This window comes from Macaca thibetana, chromosome 5 (genome assembly GCF_024542745.1).
Source record: "Macaca thibetana thibetana isolate TM-01 chromosome 5, ASM2454274v1, whole genome shotgun sequence".
NCBI lineage: Eukaryota > Metazoa > Chordata > Mammalia > Primates > Cercopithecidae > Macaca > Macaca thibetana.
The window spans coordinates 80,077,457-80,105,180 of record NC_065582.1 but is presented as its reverse complement, the minus strand read 5'-3'; the positions used below and the strand labels follow the sequence as shown (position 1 = coordinate 80,105,180).

At 36.7% G+C, this 27,724-nt stretch overlaps 2 protein-coding genes across 2 annotated transcripts in view; one reads left to right on the top strand and one right to left on the bottom strand.

The window, feature by feature from the left end:
* MCUB (mitochondrial calcium uniporter dominant negative subunit beta) overlaps positions 1 to 27,724 on the top strand; it is a 1,088,652-nt gene that overhangs the window by 311,301 nt on the left and 749,627 nt on the right. The window lies entirely within an intron of this gene.
* COL25A1 (collagen type XXV alpha 1 chain) overlaps positions 1 to 27,724 on the bottom strand; it is a 490,679-nt gene that overhangs the window by 80,214 nt on the left and 382,741 nt on the right. Inside the window, exons 12-13 of the mRNA XM_050791058.1 lie at positions 18,823 to 18,849; positions 16,432 to 16,476 (exon numbers count right to left, since the gene is read on the bottom strand). Coding sequence (XP_050647015.1) covers positions 16,432 to 16,476; positions 18,823 to 18,849 — 72 coding nt within the window. The remainder of the gene's footprint in view (positions 1 to 16,431; positions 16,477 to 18,822; positions 18,850 to 27,724) is intronic.

The following is a 27,724-nucleotide window of genomic DNA, read 5'->3' as shown; positions in this document are numbered from 1 at the left end:
TTAAAATTGCTGAAGTCTTAACCTCCTGGAAAAAAATTCTGCTTCCTATATAAAGTCACACTGTAATTGTAACTCTTGCACTTTCCTTGGTAAAATGGGAAAAAATGTTGACTTAGAATAATGATGGTCATTACGGGGAAATTTTGATATGCCATTTGTACATAACAAAGGATAAGAACTTGGAAACAGAATACATCCTGAAAAAGGAGTATCATTTACTGTGCAACCAGAAAAAGACCTATGGAGTCTGCTTGCTTCAAAGAATCCACAACAGGAAGCACTAATATCATAACTCATGGTTTAATGCAAATAAGAGATGCCGCCAGGAAACAAGGCAAACTTTGTTTAGACTTTCAAAGAATAACCATTGTAGCAGAGTTATTTTTTTAAAAACTGGTTAAGCCTCTGGAACAGGACAAAAATTCATGCTGAGATTTTGAAGCAAGGAAGAGAAATGTTGCTGAGGTATCTGCATAACATTGTCCTTAATATATGAACATTGAGGGACTAAAGCTTGATCTCCTTTTTTTCTTTGATTTTTTATGTTGTTAATCTTTAACATAAAAGGCAGCAAAAAATGGTACCTGTAATCCCCATCGGTCTGTAATAATTGTTTTCATTTTGTCCCGTCTCCTTCTGGTCTTTGTTATTTACGGTTACATATTTTCAAGCAATTGTAAACATATTGCATAGCTTGATGTTCTGATTTTTTAAACCTTTATACGCACATTTGTTTTCACACAGTATTTGTGAACACTGTCTTGTGAATAGTTTAATCATCTATCAAAGTCAGGTGTGATCATTTGTTTAATCAGTCCCACATTGTTGAATACTCGTGTTCTTCCAATTTTTACTATTAAATATAAACTAAAATAAACACCTTTGTAAATATGCTCATATTTTTCTGTCAAATAATTTAATTATGATAAATTATCTAAATTTGTTTTATTAGTCAATGGAAACATTTTATGGCACTAACTGCATATTTCTAAATTGCTTTCTAAAAGAGTTCTGAGTTTTATTTGCTTTTATAGGCACTTTAAAAAGTTTTTCATAGGCATTGCTTTTATAGGCATCCACTCTGTGTTACTTTTTCAAAACGTTTTACAACAATGGTTTTTCACAACAGCATTGAATATCACAATTTTAATTATTTTTGTGGCCATTTTAATATGCACAAATGAGAGCTTACTGTTTTTCAGTTTTAAATTTTTTACTTTTAAGCTTAAATATTTTCTGATGGGTTCATAATTTAAGTAGGTATTCACAAAATGTTACAGCTGAAAAGTGAATAAAGCTAGAGGAAAAAATGACTGATAGCATTTTACCTTTATAATAGTTATATCAAGCAACACATACTCCAAGTTAGATTAAGGGACTACAGAGCATTCTGTTATTGTCCACACTTAGTTTCCCAGGTTCTGTGCAAAGAATATAAAAGATAAACCACTGTACAAGTCTGAGTTTCATAGCCAAGCTACAGGAGTCTGTAGGTGCTGATTATTCAACTAACAGTGAAAATTTACTATATGTTCTACTCTGGACTGAGTGTTTCCTGAGACATAAAGATGAAATAGACATGACAAGTGCCTGTGCCCAAAGAGCTTATTTTTGAGTGGGGGAAATATATACATATATGTATACATATACACATATACATATACACATTAGGGGGCATCTAATTGAGTTCATGAAACATTTTTGGGGGAAAGTTTTCTTGCACTTCATGAAGTAAGAAACATAATAAATAGAAATCAATGAGAAGTCTTACTGAGGGATAAAGCATACATCTTGTATTAATATCTTTCAATATATCAGGACAAAAATGATTATCATGAATCCTCTCAATAAAGTTAGCATGATGTTACACTATTACATAATAGTGAACATGTACATATACAGAAAAATATATCAGAAAGGTACAAACAAAAAAAATGGGAACCAGGTTGTGTGTGTGTGTATGTGGGTGGGGGGAGCTGGTCTCATGTTTGTTGCACAATCTATCCATCTATTTCTGAACACATTTCATACTTAAAACAGAGGGTATTCCATAGATGGTAATAAAGAAAAACGGCAGCTAACATCTTAACCACAGGTAGATTAATGGAGTTTTGTCTACTATACTTTAAATTTAAAGGCTATTCCCAGTATGACCATTCCCAAACGGCCATTTCCATTTTAGGCTGAAAACAAGTTGGACTGACTTTTAAGAAGGATGGCTTGCTGCTTTCATTTTTCAAAAAAAAAAAAAAAAAAAAATCCAACTCTTTTGGAACTCTAATGTAAAACATTACTCACGGCCATTACAATTATTTCAGGAACTGTCATTCAAGGGCTACTTGAATGAATAGTTAAGGATAAAAAGAAATGCGGTTTTCTTACAAATACTGAGTGCTCAAAGGAAGTGTGTCATCTAGCAGTAATATTGCTCATCATCACTTGAATCACGATAGATTTCCTTTCTGGAAATTGGAATGAGAATGGAATGGACCTATACGTTATACCTGGAAAATGAGCAGAGTTTAAACCTGTGTTGTCCAATTGGTACCACTAACCACAGGCAGCTATGGAGCAGTGGAAATGTGGCTAGTCCTAATGGAAATGGATATAAGTGCAGAATACAACTTTAAAGATTTAGTAGGGCAAAAAGTGTAAAATATCTCACTAAAAATGTGAATATTATTATTCTTGAAATATTAATTCATATCATGTTAAAATGATAATTTTGAATAGACACTGAGTTTAAAAACTATATTATTAAAATTAATACTACTTCTTTTTACCTTTTTCCAATGTGATCAACTTAAAAATTGCATATGCAGTTTGTATTTGAGGCTTGCATTATATTTCTGCTTCTCTCAAGCATTGGTTTAAACTATAAAAGTATTTAATTATTAGAAGACATCATGAACCAAAAGCCTTTAAAAGCAAGGAAGGAGTACTATCAGTATTAAAGCAAGTCAACATACAGCAAGGCTTCAAAATGGAGACTCCACTCCATTGCATATGCAGTTAAAATGCACCAGAGAACTCTGCCAAGCTGGAGCAGTATGTGGCGGGTGGAGAGACTAGAAGCAAGCTCTGGCTCAGGCCAGAGTGGCTTTTGGAGGGTCCAGGAGATCAAGTTCTTGTGTGTAACATGGCACAGCCAGTCTCTGTACTGTCTGTATGGTAAGCTAGTGGTTAGAGGCTGACTCTAGGGACCAACTAAAGGAGTTCTTTCCCACCCACCAGCTTCCAACATTCTCTTAAAAGCAAGTCAGGCATAGAGCTCCTTCACTCAGTTCTCTGCAAGCCTGTCCCATCTCATTCAAAATAAGAGCCGACATCCTTACAATGGCCCCAGCCCCACATGATCTGACTCCTACTGCTCCTCTGACCTCCCTTCTGCTGCCCCCTCACATACTCCAGCCACACTGAACCCCATCCCCACCTTGCTCCAGTGTGGAAAGTAGCCGCCTGCCCAGGGCCTTTGCACCTGGGCGTTCTCTAATGGACCTCCTATGTTTTTTCCTCAGATAGCCATAGGATTGCTCTCTCACCTCCTTTAGCTTTGAATCAAGCATCCCCTTACTACAGGGGTTACCCCTGAGTTTCCCCCACTCCCCTAACCACATCACCACTCCCTGTAAAGGTATATGCCTGTGCCTTTCTCTATTATAACAACTGCGACCTAAGATACAACTTTGTGTTTCTTTTTGGTCTCCCGCCATTAGGACTTTCAGGTTTGGCAAACAAAAATATAGGAGACGGAGTTAAATTTAAATTTCAGATAAATAATGAATCATATTTTAGCTAAATATATTCCAAATATTAAATGGGACATAGTCATATTAGAAATTCTCAGTTGTTATGTGAAATTCAAATTTAATAGGGCATCTTATATTTTATCTGACAACTCTATTTTCCACTCCCATACCCCCATCACCACTAGACTATGAGCTCCTTGAGCAGAGGACTTGGTCTATTTAGCTCATTACTCTTTCACAGCGCCTATTAAAACCACTCACACATAATAGCTGTTCGGTACATCAGTGTTAGAGGAATGAATGAATACAGGAGAACCAAATGCATTAAGCCTACATGAAGATGTGAAGCACTGAATAGGCCAGGTAGGAAACAAGACAGCAAGGCTGCCCAACTGGGAGTTTGGAAAATAGTATAACTGTCACGGCAAGAGATGGCTCTGTCTCAGGCACCTGCAAGGCAGCCGCCATGGGAAAAGAGAAGGGAGCAAGGAAAAGATGGGAGAAATGTTAACTGCAGTGGCGCACCTCCAAGTTGTGCCCAGGTCAGTCTGAATCGCTAGGATTGAAGGACACAGGCCCAGCATGGGGTAGAGTGAAGTGAGGTGAGTGTGAGTTAGAAGAGGAGTCTGTGAAGGGCAGGGTGACAGCAATGAGAACGTCAAAGTCTTCCAAGAAAATCCCTCCAGGACTCTGTTGGGGGAAGAGTGTTTACCTAGAGGACTAAAGGCTCCAGCAATTCAGCCTGTGGGTCCAGAGCCTGGGGCATTGTCGACATTTCCATGTACTGCTCATCTCTTCCGTCTGCTTCTTCCTTCACCCCCAGTGCCTCAGGTGAGGGGCGAGAAGTAGCTGGGACGATGCTGGTTCTATAAATTTTCATGTCATCTAAAGTTCCCCAAAGACCCTCTCAGAATTTACGCAAGTGTCATCATTTACTCCATGAACTCACTAACATCTGCTTTTCCCTAAGCAGGAGCACTCACAAAACAGTGAAATATTTTAGTGAAAGGAGCCAAGCCAGTCATTCTTAACAGAGGAAGAAACATTCAGAGAGAGGAAGTAACTTTTCCAGAGACAAAGAGCCACAAAGAGGTAGATGTGAGATTAAAACCCAGGTCTTCTGATTCCTCATCTTGTGTTTCTTCTATTCAAGCAGCTTGTGTCTAAAAATATTATTCAATTTTATCATGTTTCTTTTCTGTTTAATTTTCACATAAAATAGTAAAGTGGCTTTAGGACACTAATACCAGCCTAACACCATAATACCAGCTGTTCCACATAATAGCTGTTCAGTACATTGGTGTTAGATGTACTGAACTTCCAGTTCTATGACAAAGAACAAATTGCTTATGCTTCCATTCGGGCTGTTTTTCTCTTGTAAAGTGTGTGGGGCTGAGTCAAATATTTGCTTTCTTCCAACTCTAAAGGAGTAAGATTTATTACTGTTACTAGTTGTTGCTGTTGCTGCTCTTGTTGTTGTTGTTGGACTAAAGACGTTACCCGGTCATTCTTTATTTCTTAGAGATCTGACTAAATTTGGCTCAAGTCTAAGACTTGCTTTTTCCAGTCCCCTGCTCAAGCCTTGTATCTATACATGTCTCTGCTTTGCCCCACACCAATTCACGTGGTTCAGTCAATTCTTCACCAGTTTCCTCAAGAATTCCTCTCTGCAGGAATTTCGTGAATTCAAGATTCACCATTTGGTCTTTCAGGAAGTCGTCATCACGGAGCTGAGTCTGTCTTCATCTTACTGGCTTCTCCTCTCTCCCTCTTCCACCTCACTGTTCTCCTTCTTCCCTCCCTCCTAGACCATCTTAGGAAATCGGCTTCTCTCTGTGTGTAGCAGTTCTGCAGTCTTTAGCTCCTACTTGCATCCCCAATCCCTGATTCTTTTTCCTTTTCATTCCTGGAAGCACAGGAAGCTGTGTAACACGCAAAAGTAAAAAGAGAAAACCCCTAGCCTGGACAATTAGGTTTGCTTATGCGTCAGAGAACTGGCATCCCTACTGGGTTATCTAAACAGCAAACTTCTTCCCTAAAATTAGAATCGTGTAACCGCCCAACGGGCTCATCTTGCCGGCTGCCCAGACAGAGCCAATTTATCAAGACAAGGGAATTGCAATGGAGAAAGAGTAATTCACACAGAGGTGGCTGTGCAGGAGACCACAGTTTTATTATTGCTAAAATCAGTCTCCCCCAAAACTCGGAGCTCAGAGCTTTTAAGGATAATTTGGTGGGTAGGGGCCAGTGAATTGGAAGCGCTGATTGGTTGGCTCAGAGATGATATCATAGGGAGTGGAAGCTGTTCTCTTATGCTAAGTCAGTTCCTGGGTGGGGGCCACAGAACCTGTTGTCAGGTGGAGGTGGGGCCATCCGGTTAGAAATGCAAAAACCTGAAAAGACATCTCAACAGGCCAATCTTAGGTTCACAATAGTGACGTAACTTGCAAATCTTATGACCTCTGGAATAACGGCTGGTAATATTTAGAATTCCAGCCCCTCTCATCCTTACTCGGTGGCTGGTGGCCTTTCATTCATTTTACAAGAACAGTTTAGCTTTTGGGAAGGGCTATTATTTAAACCATAAGTAAAATCCAAGACTAGTTCAACCTATGCCCAGGAATGGACAAGGACAGTTTAGAGGTTAAAAGCAAGATGGAGATGGTTAAGTCTGATATCTTTCACTGTCATAATTTTCTTAGTTATAATTTTGCAAAGGCAGTTTCAATCTCTTTGTCCACTATGGTAATGTGAATACTAAATAGTAGAAAAGCAGACAAGTATATCAGCCAGGAACTTAATACAAATACCCTTTTTTGGGTAATTTGCTGAAATGGGTCTTAAACTGTTTAATAACTAAATTTAACCTGGTGACCAAACCTTCCTTATGCCTTTTGAAAAATTACAAATGTTGGCCGGGTGCGGTGGCTCATGCCTATAATCCCAGCACTTTGGGAGGCCAAGGCGGGTGGATCACGAGGTCAGGAGATCGAGACTATCCTGGCTAACACGGTGAAACCCCATCTCTACTAAAAATAAAAAAAAAAAAATTAGCTGGGCAAGATGGTGGTTGCCTGTAGTCCCAGCTACTCAGGAGGCTGAGGCAGGAGAATGGCGTGAACCCGGGAGGCGGAACTTGCAGTGAGTGAGTTGAGATCACGCCACTGCACTCCAGTTTGGGTGACAGAGCTAGACTCTGTCTCAAAAAAAAAAAAAAAAAAAAAAAAAAAACCCCAAAAATTACAAATGTCTAAAAATGATAAATAAGAAAACATGATAGTTGTATCAATAATCTAACAGTATGAGGTGTTTCAGAAATAAGTCTTCTCGTTAACACTTTTAATTTTAGATTTTCATACTGTTCATGTAGACAGAAATATATACAATACAATTTGAACAAAGGAAATGTAATGCAGAGAGATAGAAGTTTCCGGGGGGGGTGGGGTGGGGTCATGAAAGATACTAAATTGACTTTATCTGGGTGAAATTTACATAAATGAGAGGAATTATTTGCCTTGAGGACACTCACAAAATCTGAAGGTCTAAGTAGGAGTATGCATGGTCATCCTCTTTGTCTCTCCAGCCCTAGTTCTCTCTATGAAGTGCCTTGGGGATTACATGTGAACACCACAGCCTCCAAGCCCTGCCCACAGCTCCTCATCAACAGTGCTCCACAGCCACCCATAGGCTTAGGGGTGCACATGCCGGCAGGATGGTCCACTCTAGAATACAGATCTGGGGAGGGCCCAGTACTGACAATGGACTCAAGACAGATGAGGCAGGAACTCTTGGCTTCCAGGTACCTGAGACATGATCTGGAAGTGGGAAGACAAGACTATGGGCAGGCAAGTCTCCTTGGCCCTATGGACTCCTCACTTATAAGGAGGGTGATACCACAAGATGGACAAAGGAGGCTTAGAAGAGGGGCACTGCTCGCCTGCATCCAAGGGAAGCACTACCCAGCATCCCCTTTTAAAATAACATGAAAGATGCAAAAGTGAGCCCAAACCAGCCAGAGAGCATGATGCCACAGAGGGTTCTCCGTTTTGAATATAAAAATATTATCCTCAATGTACTCTTACGGGGGAAAAAGATTAAGAATAAAAGCTTACGAGATAGGAATATGAAATATCAAAATGGATGAAGGGAGTCATATGAAGTAAGCTTCTTAGGGCTGGGAAAAGTCAGATACAGCAGTTTTTCAGCTCCCTTCTGTTACAAGAATCTCTTCTAAATTAGACAATTCGTGTTTATTACAACTTTCCACTGGACTGGGATCACGAGAAAAGAAGTTTCAGCAGTAGTGGCCAATCCTCATCTGACATTCCCCTGGCAAGAGGTTGAGGAAAAGACCTCTACCCACGTGTCTCCAGTCAGAAAGGAGCTCAACAGAGTTGCTGTATATTTTGGGAAAGACACTCTTTCACGCTCTGAATGTAGATATGAAAGAATGCAGCGCCAGGAGTGATTGGCAGCCACCTTACAACTGAGAGGAAAGCGGGAACTAGGTTGACAGCAGGAACATGGAAGAAGGGCCAAGAGATGAAGGAACCTGGGTTCTTAGTGATGAAGTTTAGTTGTCGGTTTAACAAAGCCAAGCTGAAGACTGCATTAGCGCTGGACTTTCAAGCTCATATGACTTAAGGAAATACCTTTATTTTTTCGCCTGGTTCTCTTAGGTTTCCATGACTTGTAACATAATGTGTCCTTGAAAATATATCCATTTTGAAAGTTTTAAAACCCAGCTAATTCTTTATTTCCTAAAGTATAGTTCTTAAAGATACTGTGTATAGTTTGAATGATAAATTATTCTTTCTCTTGGAAAGAGAATGTGTTTAATTATTAATAGAAATTTTAAATGTTTATGTCCAAGTGGAAAAATTCTAAAGGTCAATGAAGAGAATGAGATAATACTTCTTACTGATACTCATTTGGACACCTAGAGGTTTCTGAATCATGGAGGCATTAATGCCTCCAATTCAAAGAGGAAAACAATCTACTGTTATTTAACAGTCTTTTAATAGACAGTTATAAGTATTACTTCCTTTATCTTTTCTGATTAAACTTAGAGGTGAACATTATAATTCCTATTTGAAAAATGAGGCAACTAAGGCTCAGAGAAGGTAAGCAATTTGTCCAAGGTCATACAAACACCGAGCAGCAAAGCTAGGATTTTCTGAATTTAAAAATCCACACTCTTAACCACTACCGTGCAGTGGAAGCAGAATGCCTGGCTCTTAAGTTCTACTCTGCCACTAACACTTGGATGACCTTGGGCTTCTTTTACTCTTTCTGCACCTCAGTTTCCTCATTAAGAAAATGGAGATAATCATAGTGCCTATTTCACAGAATTGCTATGAGGACGAAATGAGCTAAGATGCCTGTAACACTTAGGACGCTGCCCAGCAGGTAATAAACACTGGATACATTTTAGTAAATATGATATACTGCTTCTGTTCTCTGAACTAGGCAGAGAAGACAGAGAAGAGGATCCTGAAAGGAATTCAGTTTCTCATAAACGAATCCCACCAATGCTGTCTCACAGTTGGATCATGGCTACCCCTTGGCCATGTGGCCTGGCATCAAATAAATGGTACTGGGTAGATTTCACCTGTTATGATTTTTGACAATAAATTATAACATTACAGTCTTATTTTTAACACATATCTCAAAATCCAGAGTATCAGAGATTAGACCTAATGATACAAAAACAGGGTGTGTGGTTTATATTGACTTAGTATTTTAGTAGTCAGAAATTTTAAGGAAAAGCTGTCCATGATGAATACAAAAACCCTATAGTGATCAATAATATCAACAATACGGTGTTTTAGGAACAGAATTCTAAGACCAAGGTTATCTATAGTTTAAATTGTAAATACTGCAACATGGTGAAAGCTCCTCTTCTTTTGCCAACTCCCATTTATACTGCGAGCCTCACTGAAAGTCTCTGATCGGGGAAGTGCTCGCTCTTAGTCCTTTGCACCGGGCCAGGGAGCCCTGTGCTTTTCTGTTATAATACTTCACAATATTCTAATTTAAATATCTATAGAGTTTTCATATAATTATTCATTTAATCCCCCTACTACCCATTAGCCTAGAAATTCCGTGAGGCAGAGACAGCTGTAAACTCAGTGTTCAGTTGGTGCCTCACACTTAGTAAGGGTTAAATAAATATTTGTTAAATGAATGATCGAGGAAATTCATAAGTGACTCAAAGAGTACATTTAAGGGAAATTTCTTTAAAAAGCTTTTCCCAATTATGGATACAATTTAATCAGATGTAATATGTCGGTATTTTTGTGATTTCTTCTATAAAATGCAGTGTCTTTTACATTAAAATAGAAAAGAGTGGATTTCATGATGTCATAATTCATTCATAAACATTTGCTTCGCTGTTTTTCTGTTTTGCAGCAGCGAGTGAGAAGCTTTACTTCCTCAGCTACCCCTTTCTCTCAGCAATCCCAATCCTTCAACTGCTTACTCTTCCTTCTCCCAATATTTTCATTTGCTAGAATAGTAACTGGTATCAAACTTTATAGTAACATGCCTAAAAACGTCAGGAGGAAAGTGGTTTTAAAGAAAATCTTACTATAATAGTTTTATTTCAAGCCAGCAGGAAAAAACCTCCTTCAACTAACTTTTTGTTTTCTCCTAAAGAAACCCAAAAATAATTACATGAAGAAAAGAAATATCTTGTGTTCTGCTTAACAAGTAAAATTGAGTGAAAAAAGTCTTTAAGAGTAGAGTAGGTTTTTGTATAAAAATGGCTGAGAATATATAAATCATTCTCAGGAATGGATGAAGTGACTTGACTTTATGAAATATCTGTAACAGGAAATGATGGTGCTTCTTTAAGAAGAAAGCATTCATGGTCATGTACTCTTGGAATTCTAATATATACAATTATTAATGTTAAAAAACTGAAAAATTAAAAAATATAATTCTCACTTTTAACACAAAAAAGATTGAATTGTTGTAAGATACTTTCCTTGAACTATTAACTAATCTGGAATCATCAATCAATCACTTAATTTAGTCTCAATATCTTTTCTTAAAGTTTAGCATTAGAAAGTCACAAATATATTGCGTAATAAATTACTGGGTAAATTCTGCTAAAGGAAAATTTTAAGCTAATTAACTAGAAAACAAAAACAGCCCTACATGTTGAAAACCTTCAGGAATGTAGGTAGCAATAAATATATAAATAAATAACAAAAAACCTGTGTTTAGTGTTTATAGTAAGTGAACGGGGAATAAAAAATATCGGATTTATTGTATTGTCCACTGCATAGACTTGAATCAATGGCTTAAGCTTTGAAAGTCTAAGAGCTTCAGTTTATCTGTTCTCTAAATATACTTACAATAAAAATGCCATTAAAAGTATGCTGTAAAGATTAATGTCAGTGAAGAACTGTGTGACCCAGGTATAAGAGATAAAAAGAAATTTCAAATGTCATAACTGTAAACTAATTAAAATTTAATGTTACTTAAAAATCACATAGCTATTTGTGATGGATTCATAGGTGATACATTAATATCAATTTTTAAATTTATGTTATATTTGAAGTTTTAAAACTAACAATAAACTCTAGAAAGCACTTAAAATTGCATGAATCAAGATCATCTGATATTTATCTCTTGGTTTGGACACAATCCCTACGACTCTGCAGGCCTCAGAAAAATTCTAGCTTACATAGACATAAAAAATTTCATTTTAATCCTGAAAATCTTCAACATTATTTTTGTAGTAATCAAGAGACAAGGATGTGAATTAAGAGGAGTAAAAATAGGACTTTGTATGGACTTCATCTGTCTCGAGCTCTTTTTTTTTTTTTTTTTTTTTAAGATGGAGTTTTGCTCTTGTTGCCCAGGCTAGAGTGCAACGGCGCAATCTTGGCTTACTGCAACCTCCACCTCCAGGGTTCAAGTGATTCTCCTGCCTCAGCCTCCCGAGTAGCTGGGATTACAGGCATGCACCACCATGCCCTGCTAATTTTGCATTTTTAGTAGAGACGAGGTTTCTCTATGTTGGTCAGGCTGGTCTCGAACTCCCGACCTCAGGTGATCCACCTGTCTTGGCCTCCCAAACTGTTGGGATTACAGGCATGAGCCACTGCGCCCGGCCTCCAGCTCCTCTTTCACGGCATTTGCACAGTGTTGGGCACTAATTGCTCTTCAAATAAACTGTCATAGTGATTATCTGTTCTTATGGATGCTAAGAAAGATGTAAATCAGGAAAAAGTAGAAAAATACAGAGTTTTAATAACACCTTTTAACAGTTCAGATTTTTAAAAACTGACATAAGTATGTAAACAAAAATTGTAGACAGCAATCTATTTTGCCAAATAATTCTTCACTTTAAAAACACGTTTCGACCATAAAATTATTTTAAATAGCTCACATTTCTCCAGAGTATTTGAAGTAGGAACTAACTGATCAATATTCAAATATACATCACTTCATGTATTATACGTGTGCGTGTGTTTGTGTGCATGCACTCATGCACACACACATGGTAGGGGAAAGAATACATTATGGAGGATAAATAAAATGTTAGTTATATGTTTAAACCAACAAGATCTTCAGGAGAATTACATTATTTTTGTGTTCAATATAATTAGCCAAAGAAGAAATAGATAACATTTTATATTTTTGGGTAGGATTTGCATTAGATCTGCCCTAACTGCTTGGTTGGTGGAAACAAGTCCAAATTACGAAAACATCAGCTTTCAGAATTGGGAACAGAGGATGCTGAAAGCTAGTTGCATTGGAAACAAGACATGGGGGATGGGGGACTTTTTGTGTACTCATAGTATCTCTGAGAAACTTAGGGATAAATTGGTACAGCTTCTGCTCTCATTTTACAAATGAAGCCCCTTTGAATGCGGAGAGAAAAGGAGTCCTTCAAAGGCTACACAAGAGGTGAAAGAGTACAGAGTGTTCTGACACAAGGACAGGGATCCTACATCAGCCCGCTGGTGACTGTGCTTTCATAATAATGTGAAACGTGTCTTGTATCTATAGCAGTGACATTCCAACCACCCAGTCCTTAAGAGCTGGGGCCCTTAGTCCTTAGGGTCAGGGAGACAGCCAGGGTACAGAGAACACATTCTACCTCTACGTATAATTCTGCATATTCATTTCCTCTCTGTGAGGAATTCAACTGGCTTTTCCTCCCTGCTTGAATGTGGGTCTAGGGCTCATTTGCTGACACTTTTTTTTGTTTGTTTTGTTTTGAGACAGGGTCTCACTATGTTGCCCACGCTGGAGTGCAGTGGCACGATCACGGCTCACTGTAACCCTGAACTCCTGGGCTCAAGCGATCCTCCCACCTTGGCCTCCCAAAGTGTTGGGATTATAAGCATGAGCCACTGTGTCCAGCCTGCTGAAATTCTTAAGGCATGAGAATACTACTGGAGGAATATGTTGCCTAATTAATACTACAAGGTCTGTCTCTATAGTGTACACTGGAACCTTAGAAAGGTTAAGTGACTGGCCCAAATGAGGACATTCTCTCTCAGATGCAGAGACCATGCCCTTTTCTCTGTACCACACTGCCTCCTACATTTCACAGAAGGATGCTCTGTAGCCCTTCATAGGTTGTGATGCCAGAAGGGGCAAGATTGGAGTCTAATACCATGCCACTGCTTAAGCAAGTCCTTTCTCTTAATGAAAAACCACTATAAAAATAAATATTTAGATTAGCAATCAAGGTGATCAAAATGTAAAATATAATGTGTAGGAAAAATGTCATGCCAAGTTTATGTGCTAAGGCCTTCACCTATTTTGCCATCCTGAATGGATGGACAATGTTCTATGGGAAACAGAGCATTTTTGTCTTCTTTTTTTCTTTCTCTCTCTCTTTCTTTTTTTTTCAAATAGAGACAGGGTTTCACCATGTTGCCCAGGTTGGTCTCCAGCTCCTGAGCTTAGGCAATCCTCCTGCCTTAGCCTCTAAAAATGCTGGGATTATAGGCATGGGACACTACGCCTGGCCAGTGTTTTCTTAAAAAAGTATACTTTTCTTTCTTTTTTTCAAACATAAGAAGAGAATTTTTTATTCCCCAGGGTTTTTTTTTTGTTTTGTTTTGTTTTTTGAGTGTTTTGGCCATATTTCTTACTTTTTTCTTTTTAAGAGATAGGATCTCACTATGGTGCCCAGGCCGGACTCAAGCAATCCTTCTGCCTCAGTGCCCCCAAGTAGCTGGATATTATTTGCCATATTTCTGATGGCTTAGAAATTATATCCTCTCCTAACCACTGTCTGAAAACTTTTCTAAGTATCAAAAGTACTCTTTTGGAAAAAGCAAAATTGTATTGGAGAAGAAAATATTTTCTCAAGACAATTTAAGGATATTGAGGTGCTCTTACTAAAAAAAAATTATGTCATTGTAAGCTCCTTTCTTAGAAAAACAAATTCTAGAGTTCAAGACTCCAGAAAAACAAAGTCTAGAGTTCAAAAAAAATTGTTTAAAAACAAATTCTAGAGTTCATTTCATATGCTCATATGCTCTAAGTACGTAAAATTATTACTCTATTGCCAGTTTTGTTTTTACTAAGTGACCTGCTGTTTCAGTGAAGGAGACTCGTGTTTTTTACACTTTCTTTTCCTAAAAATGATACAGCAAATATTACAAATGTTAAGTAATGACTAGACCTAACAGAAATTCCATACACAAAGCTTTAGGTTTAGTTCTCTGAAGGAGGGAAAACAAATTTAAATTACATTTTGCTGATGCCTTCATAAAAGTGTGAAATCATTTCATTTCCCTGGGTTTTACAGAAAACACTTTTAAAATGCCACAAAGATGTATAACAAGACATAAAACTGCAAATATTAACTGTCTATTTCCTTGAAATATAATTTAAACTTGGTGACTAGGACAAGAAAATGTCACATTCCTTTCTCTTGCTAAGGAAATTGCATATTTCCTTTGCAAAAATAAAGAATATGCAGTCTTCAAAAGGTATATGTGACAGTTTTAAAGTTGTTTTGTTTCACGTTAAAAGTTTCTATAAATTTTCATGATTGTCTCAAAGTTGAAAAATGAAAAGAAACAAAGAAGAAAAAGGAAAACATTATTAACCTTAGGCATACAAGTTTTGTTTTTCACCAATGTCAAAAACAATATTTATACCGTATCTGTATTTTGTTCTTTCTAAATGTTATCTTGAGTTATATAATTTTCAGATCCATCTGAGAATGAATACACTTTTAAATTTTTGCTTAGGTTTCCCTCCATGATCTGCAATATTCTAAATCTTCTGTCTTTGCCAGGATTTGTGAAGCAAATGGATATGCATTTTACTAAGTGGAAAACGTAGCTGTGACATGGATGGTTAACTACTGGTGAGTGTGCGGTGTTTCGTTTATGGACTAAAGGACACCATAAGCCTTGGCTGAGAACATTAATTTCATGTGGGAATTGAGTACTTCTGGGAACAGAGAGCCTCTTAAAAACATAGATTAACTGAATTTTCAGAACTCCACTGAACTGAAGTGAAGGAAAAGTTTAATGGTAATATCAAATACAGTCTAAAGACTTTACATCTATTTACTCCCTTAACTCTCATTGACTCTATTAGGTAGGCACCGCCATTGTCTCCCTTTACCGATGAGAAACTGAGGCCAGAGAATTCCAAGGACTTTGCCAAAATTCACACAGCCTCTGAGTGGTAGACTCATGCTCTTAGCAACTTACTAGGTTTAAAGTTGTGGTTGTTTATGTCTTATTGACAGAAAGAAAAGATGGACGTGATGGAAAACATCACAAGGAGTATTTATTGCATCTGAAAGGGTTGAGTTACGTATGATTTCAGAATTTGGTCCAGAGTACGTGGATTTAAAATACTCTGGGAAGGCAAGATAATGGGTCACAGGGTATAAAAGGGCCAGGCCAAGAACTCTGAGGAAGACAGGAAAGTCCCTCGCTCAGCTCCCTGGCTCCTGACGGACTGGCTCAGCAATGGGCTTTGTCAGCGACCACAATGGCTTTCCTGGTTTCTGTGAAGGTTCCAGGCTAAAGAGCCAGTCAGGGATGTTGAGGAGCTATGCTTTGTCCACCTAGTAAGTATGTTGCAGGAGTAAATGTATACAACACATAGACATGTGTATGTAGAGTGTATTGTTGTTTCTTTCACTTTACTTTTTCCCCTCATTATTAACAGTACAATAAAAGTGTATGTAATACCAAAGCAGGACAAACCTATTTAATTTCTACTTTTGCTTAACAGTGAAAAGAGCTTCCTTCTGGATTCAGAAAGTTTTACTAGTTCCTTCTATGAGAATAACTTTTGTTAGCCAATTATTAATACATATTAGTTTTACCACGACCAGAATAAAGTGCATTTTGTTTATCACAATCAATGTTAAACATAAATTTTTCCAATTCCATATCTATTTATGAGAAAGATATAGTTGCATCACATACATAATTTACTGAACAGTAACACATCCAAAATACTTGAAATGGAAAATTTTCAAAGAATTCCTGACTCTTTAATGCATCTTTAAAAATTAAACTAATTTGGTCATTTGTGGCACAATCTTCCTGTATTTCAAAAGTATATGTAGTGTTTTTATAAGCATATAAGCTTATTACTAACATTATGAACTAGAATAATTTTGTGATTTCAATGGTCACCAAGTTATTTTTTAAATACAATATTTTATAGAACTCACCTTTTGCCCATTCATCCCTGGAATTCCAGGTGCTCCAATAGAACCCTAAAGAGACACATGATTAAATTCAGTTGATATCATACACAAAATATTTCAATTCTAAATTTATATTGTATTAGTTATGTAAGCCTTGCTAAAACATTTCTAGGAAGTTTTATTTTTCAGACCTTATCCACTATGTTCAAATATATAATGTAAGCAGATTCCTCAAGCTTCCCCAGAAACTACAGAGTTAAAATTAAAACTTGCTTCTAAGTATCCACTTAACTTTAATATGTTTTAAAGAAATTTACATGATAAATTGATCATACCTATCAGAGGGCCACATGGCTCTAAATTTTCATGTTTTTAAGAATAAATAGGCTTAGTTCCATCTGGAAAACGCCTACCAGTAGCAGTAACACTTGCATTTAATGAGTTAAAATACCATAAAACAAAAGGTAATTAAAATAACAACCATTTATTCTGCAGTTAAATAAGGGACCCATGTCGTAAACTCAAATTTGTTGTATTTTAAGCATTTTTCTCCCAGACTTTCAAGGAGTAAGTTTAAGCCACATGAATGTGAATATGTCTTCCAGAGTGACTCAAAAAGGTGTAAAAAATGTTATACACTGACCAGGAACAACACAACTTCTTTACAAAAAAGTTAAGGTGTGTGTGTGTGAGCACGTGTGGGCATGTGTGTGCACATGCATAGTGGCGTGAGTATGAATGATTGGACATAGATGGGTGAGCTGGAGAATAAGAAAGCTAATTATTACCTGAGAAAAATCTATGACATTTAACTGGATACAGAAACATTAGCAAATATTTTCAAACAGTGATGTCATTTCCCTCCATTACACCTTCCATTTAGGCTCTGGAGAAACCATTTTAAATACAATGTGCTTATTGTTTGTCTAAAACTGGAAAACAGATTTTTCTTAGTAGATGTATGATATTACATTTCTTTAATAATAACGGGGAAAATATTTTTTTTTAAAATAGCAATTATAGACCAAAAACTCCCCTGAAAAGTAGTCTACTGAAAAAACAGTAATTGTAACGAAAACAAATTGAGATGGCAAGTTCCTTACTGCGTTCAGTGATTATATTGAATGGGTCATTAAAGGACTTCCCGAAGCCTGAAGCAGTAATTTTATCCTGGTCGTATGTGGATTAGAGTAGCTTTACAATTTCACACCATGCTTAATAGAGACATTATTGCAAAGGACAAAGTGTTCCTATGCACAAGTTGTCTCGCAACCCATGGACTTTTACTTGGTTTGTAGGATTATGTTTCAACAGATGCCACATGCCCAGTGCTTGGGGGATAAAAAGTCTCTATCTTTGATGGATTCCAAAGATAAAGAATAATCACTTTTCCACCTGTTATAATACAATTGTTTTCTTTAGTTTTCCGCGGGTTAAATACCCCCCTCCCCGATTGAGGGGTATGAGGATGGGGGAATGAGGACTTAGTGATATTTTGTTGGCAAAATGCCATTTATTTGCTATTAAGATATTTACTACTATAGGATAGGTGTAATTTTGGAAACCCTAGATCTTCTCCATCAGAATTTGAAAAAAAAATTTGTTTTTGAGACCAAGTTTTGCTCTGTCTAACCCAGGCTGGAGTGTAGTGGCACAATCTCGGCTCACTGCAGCCTCTGCCGCCCAGGTTCAAGCGATTCTCCTGTCTCAGCCTGTTGAGTAGCTGGGACTACAGGCGTGTGCCACCACACCCAGCTATTTTTGTATTTTTAGTAGAGAAGGGGTTTCACCATGTTAGCCAAGCTAGTCTCTAACTCTTAACCTCAGGTGATCCAACCGCCTCAGCTTCTCAAAGTGTTGGGATTACAGGCGTGAGCCACTGCATCTGGCCTCTCCATCAGAATTTAATGGTCAATTCTGATGATTGTGGATAACAATGAAATGACTATCAGGAAGTCACTTTTCACGTTACCTCAGCAAGAAGGATACCAATAGGCCACTTGAATATAGTGAACCCAGTAATATCCTTTTTTTCGGCTCAGTTCCCTGGCCGTTTGGCAATCACATAATTGAGGAAGGCCATGCATTCATTTTGCAATATCAAATTATCTTTCACATTTTAAATTTTGTCATAATGTTTTACCAGTATTTGAATTAAAAATTCAATAACGGACAAGTTCAGCAGACAAAAAAAGAGTCTGCTCTGGATTTATTGAATTTTTTTTTTTTTTTTTAATGGAGTCAATTAGACATCTAATGCTCACATTATATGACTGTATTTTTAGAAAGCAGAATGCACAAACCAGACTAACTGCTTCAGCATGGCTTACAGTAGCTAATTTCATTCACCTCTCCTGCTTGCCATTAGGTCATGAGAGCATAATTACTTTCACAGTATTGTTGTTTATACTCTACCTTTTGTCCTGGAGGCCCTAGAGGACCCTAAAAAAGAAAAATAATTCAATTAACATAATATTACAGCCACTTAAGCTTAGATGACCAATTTAAACTGTCCTGTTCTCTAAGATTCTCTTTGCTCTACTGAACTATGTTGACATTTCATATATCAGGAAAAAAAAGGAAAGAAAAATTTCAGTTTGAAGTACCACATGGATCTTTTCTTCTAATTTTCTTGTGAAAAACATTAAGCATATACAGCAGGATTCTGATTTGTCCTCGCTATTAAAAAATAATCTTTGCTGTTCCAGCACATGTTGTTTTTTTAAAAAAATACCTATAAATGTATCACATTAATCTCATTTAAAAGGCTGAAAATATAGTCCTTAGAAGCAGTTAAAATGCAATGTAGTTTTTCAGCAAATGGACACATTAGATGACTTCTGCGCCTGCAAATCTTCAGTAAGCAGATTTGCAAAGGAAATAATTGAATGCCATTACAAAGAAACATGTTTTTTTGTTTTTTTGGGTTTTTTTTCTCTATTCTTCCTCTTAGGAAATATAGTCAACTAACCTGCACAAAAACTTGTTTACAAACTAGGGGAGGCCATTGTCAACTATGATACCGAGTATATACTAGAAAAGGGAATAAAAGATGCTGTCAGTTGTTTCTTGGACTAAAATACTGGGTGGAGGAGATTTAGTGAGATGAATGAGAATATTTATACAGCATGGAAATGCAGCAGTTTTGAGATTTAGCAGTTTTTCAACCACAAAGTCAGTGTTGGGATTCTCTTGGCTTTATTTAGAGCAAGGCATGGCTTTGAGACAGTGGAAAATAACTCAAAGAGATATAGCTATATTTCTATTTGTATCTATTTTAAAATATAACTATTAAGCATTTTCTTCCAGTTCTTTCAAAAATATTTTTTAGTATGTTTCAGCAAAGTTATAGACACACATCATTTCATGTTAAAAGCTCTTTATTCCATGACATTTAACTAACGACCAGCTTATTTTCAGTGTGTGACATTTCAGTTAATCAGCATGTTGCATGCCTACTCTATAACACTAAATAAAACACTAGGGTGGTTGTTAGAGGAAGATCTGTTCATGCATCCTTTTTATTAAAAATATATAATGTTTAGGAACATTCAGAGAATCTGTTCCCCATGTTATTTTGCAATCCTCACAGGAAGACTAACAATTTCCTCATATAATCAGCTTTAGGTTATTGAAAGTACACTGTGCAATATTGCCTTTATATATTTCTATTTAATTTACTCAACCAACCAACTGTTTAACGAGCTTATTATTTGCTTTATCTGTGTGGTCAGACATTCTCTCTACTTATCTCACTCCCTCTATTTAAAATTCTCCCTGTTTTAGATTTTGCAGAGAAAATAGAGACTATCAAGTGTAAATTCCCTCGACATCTTGTCTCTCATCAAACCAAATGTATGTGTACCTCTTTCCTGTATCAGGGGAAGAAGAGCCCCTCCTCCTATACAAGGCAAATTCATCTGGTATACTCTGGAATCCATCCTTGTCTCTGTCCTCAGGGATCTTTTGCAATCAGTTACCCCTGCATCTGTATCAGAGGCTCCACTTCTTCACTAGTTCTTCCCCTTAGCATATAAACATATTTAATCATTTCCTCACTTGGGTAAATTGTTTGGGAAGTAAATGTTCATGTTATCATACCAAGTAAGGGCAGAATTTGGAGGTTGTGGTGATAGGAGATCTGAGAATCAAGACTTGGGTTTTATCATTGTCTATCATTCCATTTTCTCCAGTGTCTCTAGAGTACTTTACTTCTTAAAATGTTGACATTAGAAAGGAAATCATAGAACAAGGAGTACATTAATTCAGTATTTAGACTGAGAATGTGTATGTTCAATTCACAAAGGCTTGTTTCCCACTGTAAACCTAACTGCCACTTGAAAAAAAATGTTCACTAAAATTGTCTCTTTCATCACATTGATATATAACCCCGGAAGGGGATATTTCAAATGAAAATAAGAGTGAATTCTATATCAAGTATTTTAATTAGAGAATAACATATCTGATATTTTCTAATTTGGTCTCTGTTGCATAATCACATAAAATCAGAGATTTAGAATGACTAATCATAACTCTGAAATTCATAAAATTAAATAAGTTGTATATTTTAACACAATATTTAATGAAAATCTAAGGATGGCTACAAAGACAATATTTTCCTTCACTGTTAGGAAACTACTGCTGCTTCTGGTAACCTCTAAAAATAAAAGCAGTTTTTAAGATTTAACATTAATTTTAAATTGGGAATACATGTCTTACAGAATTTTCATAACTATGCTGCCAAGAATATATTCACAGTTACTAGAAATGTGCATATACTTCTTTTATCTCTCTGGCAGGAAAAATGGTAGAGATCTAACAAGAGTATCATCCATTACTAGGGGGTGACCTGGGATTAAGGCAGAATAAAATATAGGACACTTAAGTACAGACAGACAGACACACACACACACCACACACAGACACGTGTGCATGCATGCACACATCCAGAAATACTAGTTATTTTTACTGAGCAAGATTTTACTTACATACATTTGTTTTGAGTACCCTTAGATTAATAATACCATTATATATCTATAACACTGTGGTAATTAAAGTTAAGCTTACAAATCCAAGTTTCCCTTCCCAAAAATTGATTTTCAAATTAGGGTATGTTGCTACCAGTTGATTAAGATGATTACATTTGATTAGTCTTGCAGTTTTTGGTACAAAGGTAAGTTTATAAAGTAATGGGCAAATACCATAGAAACATTCATTAATTTATCAAATCTTTTTTTTTTTATTTTTGTTTTTCCTTTTGAGACGGGGTCTCACTCTGTTGCCCAGGCTGGAGCGCAGTGGCGTGATCATAGCTCACTGCAGCCTCAAACTCCTGGGCTCAAGCAATCCTCCTGCCTCAGCCTCCCAAGTAGCTGGGACTACAAGCACATGTCACTATGTCTGGCTAAGTTTTTAATGTTTTGTAGAGACAGGGTCTTGCTATATTGCCCAGACTAGTCTCGAACTCCTGACCTCAAACGATCCTCTCACCTTGGCATCCCAAAGTGTTGGGATTACAAGTGTGAGCTACTACACGTAGCCTATCTAATCTTCCTTACACTTGTTTATATTTTCATCCTGCACAACAACTTGGATGAATAATGCCATAAATTCACTATTCACTCATCAAACAAATGCTGACTATTCCCAAAATTAAAGTCAATTGTTCTAGTGATTCAAGATTTCTAAAACAATTCCATTATTGTTATCCTCATGATTTAGTAAGTTTGGATCAAGTAGATTTCCAACCTAGAGTCATAATCTTTTTGGTTCATCTTTATTAATCGATGAGGCAGTCCTTCTTTATTTATATTTGCATATACTTTGTATATAACCAGTTAAGATGAAAACATCTAGTTTGATTTTTTCAAAATAATTTTTTTGCATGTATGTCAAGATTAAAAACTGTAACATACAGAATATCAACATACTAAGCTACATTTCTTTAAACTCCAGAAACGTCAACTATAATTAGAACCTTAAAATACACCTATTTAAATACAGGTTCTGGGTGATATAAATTGTAAAAACTTTTTATTGAAGAATTCTGCATCATGAGTATAACTTTATCAAAAAGACAAAAACTCAAAGAGTCACTGAAAAATTCTAAACATGGAGTAACGGCACTAATCTGCATATAAATCTTTATACCAGTTTTAATAATCTTTCAGAAAACACCATGGAAAGTTATGCAAAATAAAGTTCAGATAAAAACTTGTAAACACAGTAAGAAATTATATAGTATACTTGATATTCTTTCCAATTTTTCCTCTCCCCTGGCTAGATTCCATATCTAAACATTTATGTACAGTATTCAGCATATGGTGAGAAACTTAAAGAAACCTGATAGACCTCATGTTGGTGACTTGCTTACCAAAATCATGTTACTCGGGCCTCAGAGTAAAGTTTTACTCCTACTTCAGTCCATCAGATACTTAAGAATATCTCTATGGTCCAGCCCTCTTCTCCAGTCACATTGCTACATTCCTGTTAAACCCATTTCTCGTTCCCTTAGCTAACGTAATGTTCACCTAATGACCACCCTGCTTTTGGTCTCCTCCAATCCTTTCTGCACACTGCTGCCTGTGTGAGCTTCCCCTAATGGGTTCATACCTTTCCCATTCTTAAATATCTTTCAATGGCTTTTCATAGCCTTTTAGAAGAGTCTGAGATTTGGCAGTAGTTGCAGTTTTCTGCATAAGCCAGGCTTCCATAGTTCTACACCTCTGTCTGTTCCTATAAAGGGCTTTCTTCTCTCCTGTCCTCTCCTGCATCCATTCCAAATATCAGAGCTCAGAGCCCTCACCCTTGGGGTTAGGTGCCTTCTTTTGTTCTCCAAAGTACCCCTATGATGTTTTCGTAGAATTTACCAACAATAATCATAATTGTCTGGTTACTTCTTTATTCACTCTAAATTACCTTTATCATGCACAGTAGCTGGCACATAGTGATTGCTCAGTGAATCATTTTGAGGTTAATTCATTTATTCATTCACATAATAGTTTTTAAGAGCCTACTGGGTGCTATTTTGCCTACAAAATAAGGCAAAACAAAATGACCACTCAGTGAGCACTCAAAACAAAATAAGATAAAAATGCATACCACTGGACTTCATATACTAGTGAATGTAGTAAGACAGTAAACAAATAAAATATAAAATTGTGTCAGGTGGTAAGTGCTAAAGCAAAGAGTGGGATATGGATTGTGAGAAGTAGATGGAATAGTTTAAATTGTGTGTGTGTGTGTGTGCAGGGTGGGGGGGGGTCATTTAGTGAAGCTCTCAGTGATAAAGAGGTCAGGCAAAGAGCCATGTATATAGAAGGGGGAAGAATATTCCAGGCAAGGGAAGAGCAAATGCAAAGACCAAGAGTTGGGCACATGCTAAGTGTGTTCAAAGAACACAGTTCTTGAGTAGCGGGAGATGGGGATATGAACAGGAAAGAACAATTGTATGTGTATGGCCTTGTAGGTACTTGTAAGCACAATGATGTTTACTTTGAGTAGGATAAAAATTAAAGAAATGAATAAATGGATACATAAAGCAAATCACGTTTTGTTTTGTTTTTTCTTAAACTTTAGACAATAGTGTTTCAAGATAGGAATGGCAGGATTTTTCACTCTTTTTGTTCACCTGACTCATTCTAACATTGCTGGTCTATTCTAATAGCCTCCAGATTACCTCTAATTGCAAGCGTGAGTAGAGGAATTTAGGTCATGACTTCCATATGAATACAGCAAAGACAAAATCATCCAAATTATATGGTATCATTAACAATTGAGAGTGTTGTGTATGTGTATGTAGGCCTACGGTCTCCAATGCACTTCAGAAAACAATTATGCAAACAGTAGATAGAATTATCAACCCAAGTAAATCTTCAAAGTAGGCTGTTAAGAAAAGAATGATGCTGTGACCATTATGCATTGGCTGTACTTTCCAGTTTGTGAACAACAAAAAAAAAAAAAAACACAAAAAGATACATCATGGGATGGAAAAAAATTAATGAATTTTTCTGACACTACTGATGTTAGCACAAATTTGATTGAGGTATTAATTACTTAAACAGGATGCTGAGTTCCTAAATGATGTGCTTTAGGATGCCTCTTGGGACATGTTTTAAGGCAAGTTCTGGTTGCCTGCTATTAGGAAATGATGTAGGGGGCGGACACAGTTCCTGTTCTGTCCCTGATGACTAACAGTAAAATCTGAAGCTCTGAGAGCTGCTGGTCATTTCTGGACACGAGAATATACAACTAGCTTCTGTAATAAAAAACACAGGGAACAAAAAAAGAGGTGGTCCATCTGTGAAAGGGAGGATAAAAGCCCAAAACTATTAAGCCATTTAAAATTATTTCCTTTTCAAGTTAAGAATTTTTCCATGATTTAATAAAAGTTAGGCAAAATGAAGAAAATACTTTTAAAAGTCTAGTTCCAAAGGGAAGAATGATAACACGTATAATCTAACTGATGGAGTCATAAAACATTAGTACCAGACTTTCTCAAGGGTTTGGTACAACAGATTTTAATTACAATTTTTTGAAAGATATTAACCTGGTGTAATGCATCATGAGATCACAAAATACATAAACTTGGTTTATAAAGAGTAAGAGGAAATTTGTCTTACTTAAGAAGGGATCATTTAAGATGCATGTATATAAAATGCCATGTTCTGCTTGGGTGTTTGATGTGGGAAGGTTAAGAAACATAAACTCTAGCCACTATTATATATATGTCTGGAGTGTAATTCAAGTGATGTTTTACAAGATTCAGATTTCATAGCTTAAGTGTGTAGAAATGCCAACTAGAAACTGTTGGGAAATGTTTAGAATATAAGAGAGTGCACTGCAATGTTTTCAATGTAAAAGCCCGTGATTTAGTTGAAGTGGGTATGAAGGAACACAGCATAAACAAGAGCAGAGCAAGACAGTGCTGAAAAGGGAGAGCCTCATCTCTTGTTTCAGGTCTTTCATAGATCCTGTCTTCAGTCACACTTCATCATTTATATTTTCCCAAGAAGTCCATATCCTTCTCCAATCAGTCTTCATGTGAAGTTCTTAATCATTCTTCAAGGCCCAGCGGTCATAACTCACTTCCTTCGTGAGCCTTCTCCAGCGCACCCAGACGAAGCTTGTTTTTACCCTTTGTGTTTCTTTAGCACATTTCAACTGGCTGTATTTTAACCTATTTACCTATTTTAAAAATCCATTTGACTAGGTAGCAACTTCCTCAGGCCATATATTTCATATCATCAGCACCTAGATTAGTGCCTAACACATAAATAATTATTGACTAAATGGAAACAATGAATGAATGAATTTAAAAATTATTAAATTCTGTTTACTGGCTTTCCACCATTATTTCAACACTCATACTATCATAACTCTATCACTGAAAGAGTTCCCAGTTTTGAGGCAGTTGTTCTGTTTAACTATCAGAGATTTTTGTTTCAGTAATATCACCCCATAATTCCTATTATTTGAAAAAGTTCCTCTACAACCCAGAGCCTGTTAGGAAGATGACATGTCATTATATGTATTCATAAGCATTTGATGAAAAAAAGTTCTACATGCGGTAGTTATTTTTTAAAAGAGTAAATTCTTTTTGACTTCTCTATCTCATGTGCTGAATTTTTGAGGAAAATATTAAACCAGGATGATTCATTTATTGGTGTTTCTCAAAATCATGAGGCTATGACCTCTTTAAGGGAGGTCTCTTAAAGCTCAGGAAATTAAAGAAGTAATACATTTTTCTCACCACTTGACAAAACCAGAACCCAAGACTAAATATTGAGCATTAAATACCATAGATTAAAGATAAATCTAGGTATATAAAAATCTATTTTTGATCAGATTCCAAAACAAAGACTCTATATTACCTCTTGCCAGATATCCACACTAAAATTAGCTCACTCCATCTCTTCAAAATATTTAATAAACTGCTTCTTATTGCTAAACCCAAAATGGAAATGATCCGAAAAGAAAGAAAAAATTAACAGGCTTCTCTGCCCTCTGTGATTAAACATACTTCCCTTGAGTACTATAAAGGAAACAAATTTATGGTTCACAAAAGCCTATCACCCTACACTACACTCAGTAAAAAATATTTCCATTGAGCAGTGTAAGTGCTTTTCCTATTTTAAATCAACAATGCTGAGATACACTGGCTGCTAGAATTTAAATAACTCATGATCCACAGAAAAAGTTCTTAAATTTAAGATTATAATATATAGTCATATCCTATTCAGATCTGTTTTCTACCTAGATGGATCTGGACTGTCTATTAATAACAGAACTTTCTATAATGATAGAAACATTCTATATTGGTCAAACCAATAGGATAGCCACCAATCACATATGGCTACTGAGCACTTGAAATGTGGCCAGTACAATATTTAGACACTGAATTTTAAATTTTATTTATTTATTTATTTATTTTCTATTTTCTACAGGGACTCACTTTATCACCCAGGCTGGAGTGCAGTGGCGTGATCTCGACTTGCTGCAACCTCCACCTCCACCTTCCAGCCTCAAGTGATCCTACCGTCTCAGCCCCACAAGTAGCTGGGACTACAGGCATGAACCATCAAGCCTAATTTTTGTTTTTGTTTGTTTGTTTTGTAGAAACGGGTTTTCACCGTGTTGCCCAGGCTGGTCTCAAACTCCTGAACTCAAGTGATCCACCCACTTGGGCCTCCCAAAGTGCTAGCTCCCAAAGAGCCTGGCCAACTTTAAATTTAAATAGCCATATGTAGCTAATGCTGACTGCATTGAACAGTGCAGATCTAGACAATAGAACACCCAAGACTGAAATCAGTGAATTGGATTCTAGCCTGGTTCTGCCACTAATTATTTTGTAACCTTGGCAGTTTCTTTTTCACTCTGATGTTATTCTGTGAAATGCTAAGCTAAATTATTTCTAAGATTTCTTCTAAACCTTTTATATGCTACTTAATAAATAGCCATATGGTGTGACTAGAATTTGGGGCTTTTTTTTTTTTTTTTTTTTTGAGACCGAGTCTTGCTCTGTCACCTAGGCTGGAGTGCAATGGTGCAACTTTGGCTCACTGCAACCTTCACCTCCCAGGTTCAAGTGAGTCTCCTGCCTCAGCCTCCAAAGTAGCTGGGATTACAGGCACCTACCACCATGCCCAGCTAATTTTTTGTATTTTTAGTAGAGACGGGGTTTCACCATGTTGGCCAGGCTGGTCTCAAACTCCTGACCTCAGGTAATTCACCCACCTCGGTCTCCCAAAGTGTTGGGATTGCAGACGTGAGCCACCGCACCCGGCTGGTGTGACTAGAAATTGATGCAATTACTTTT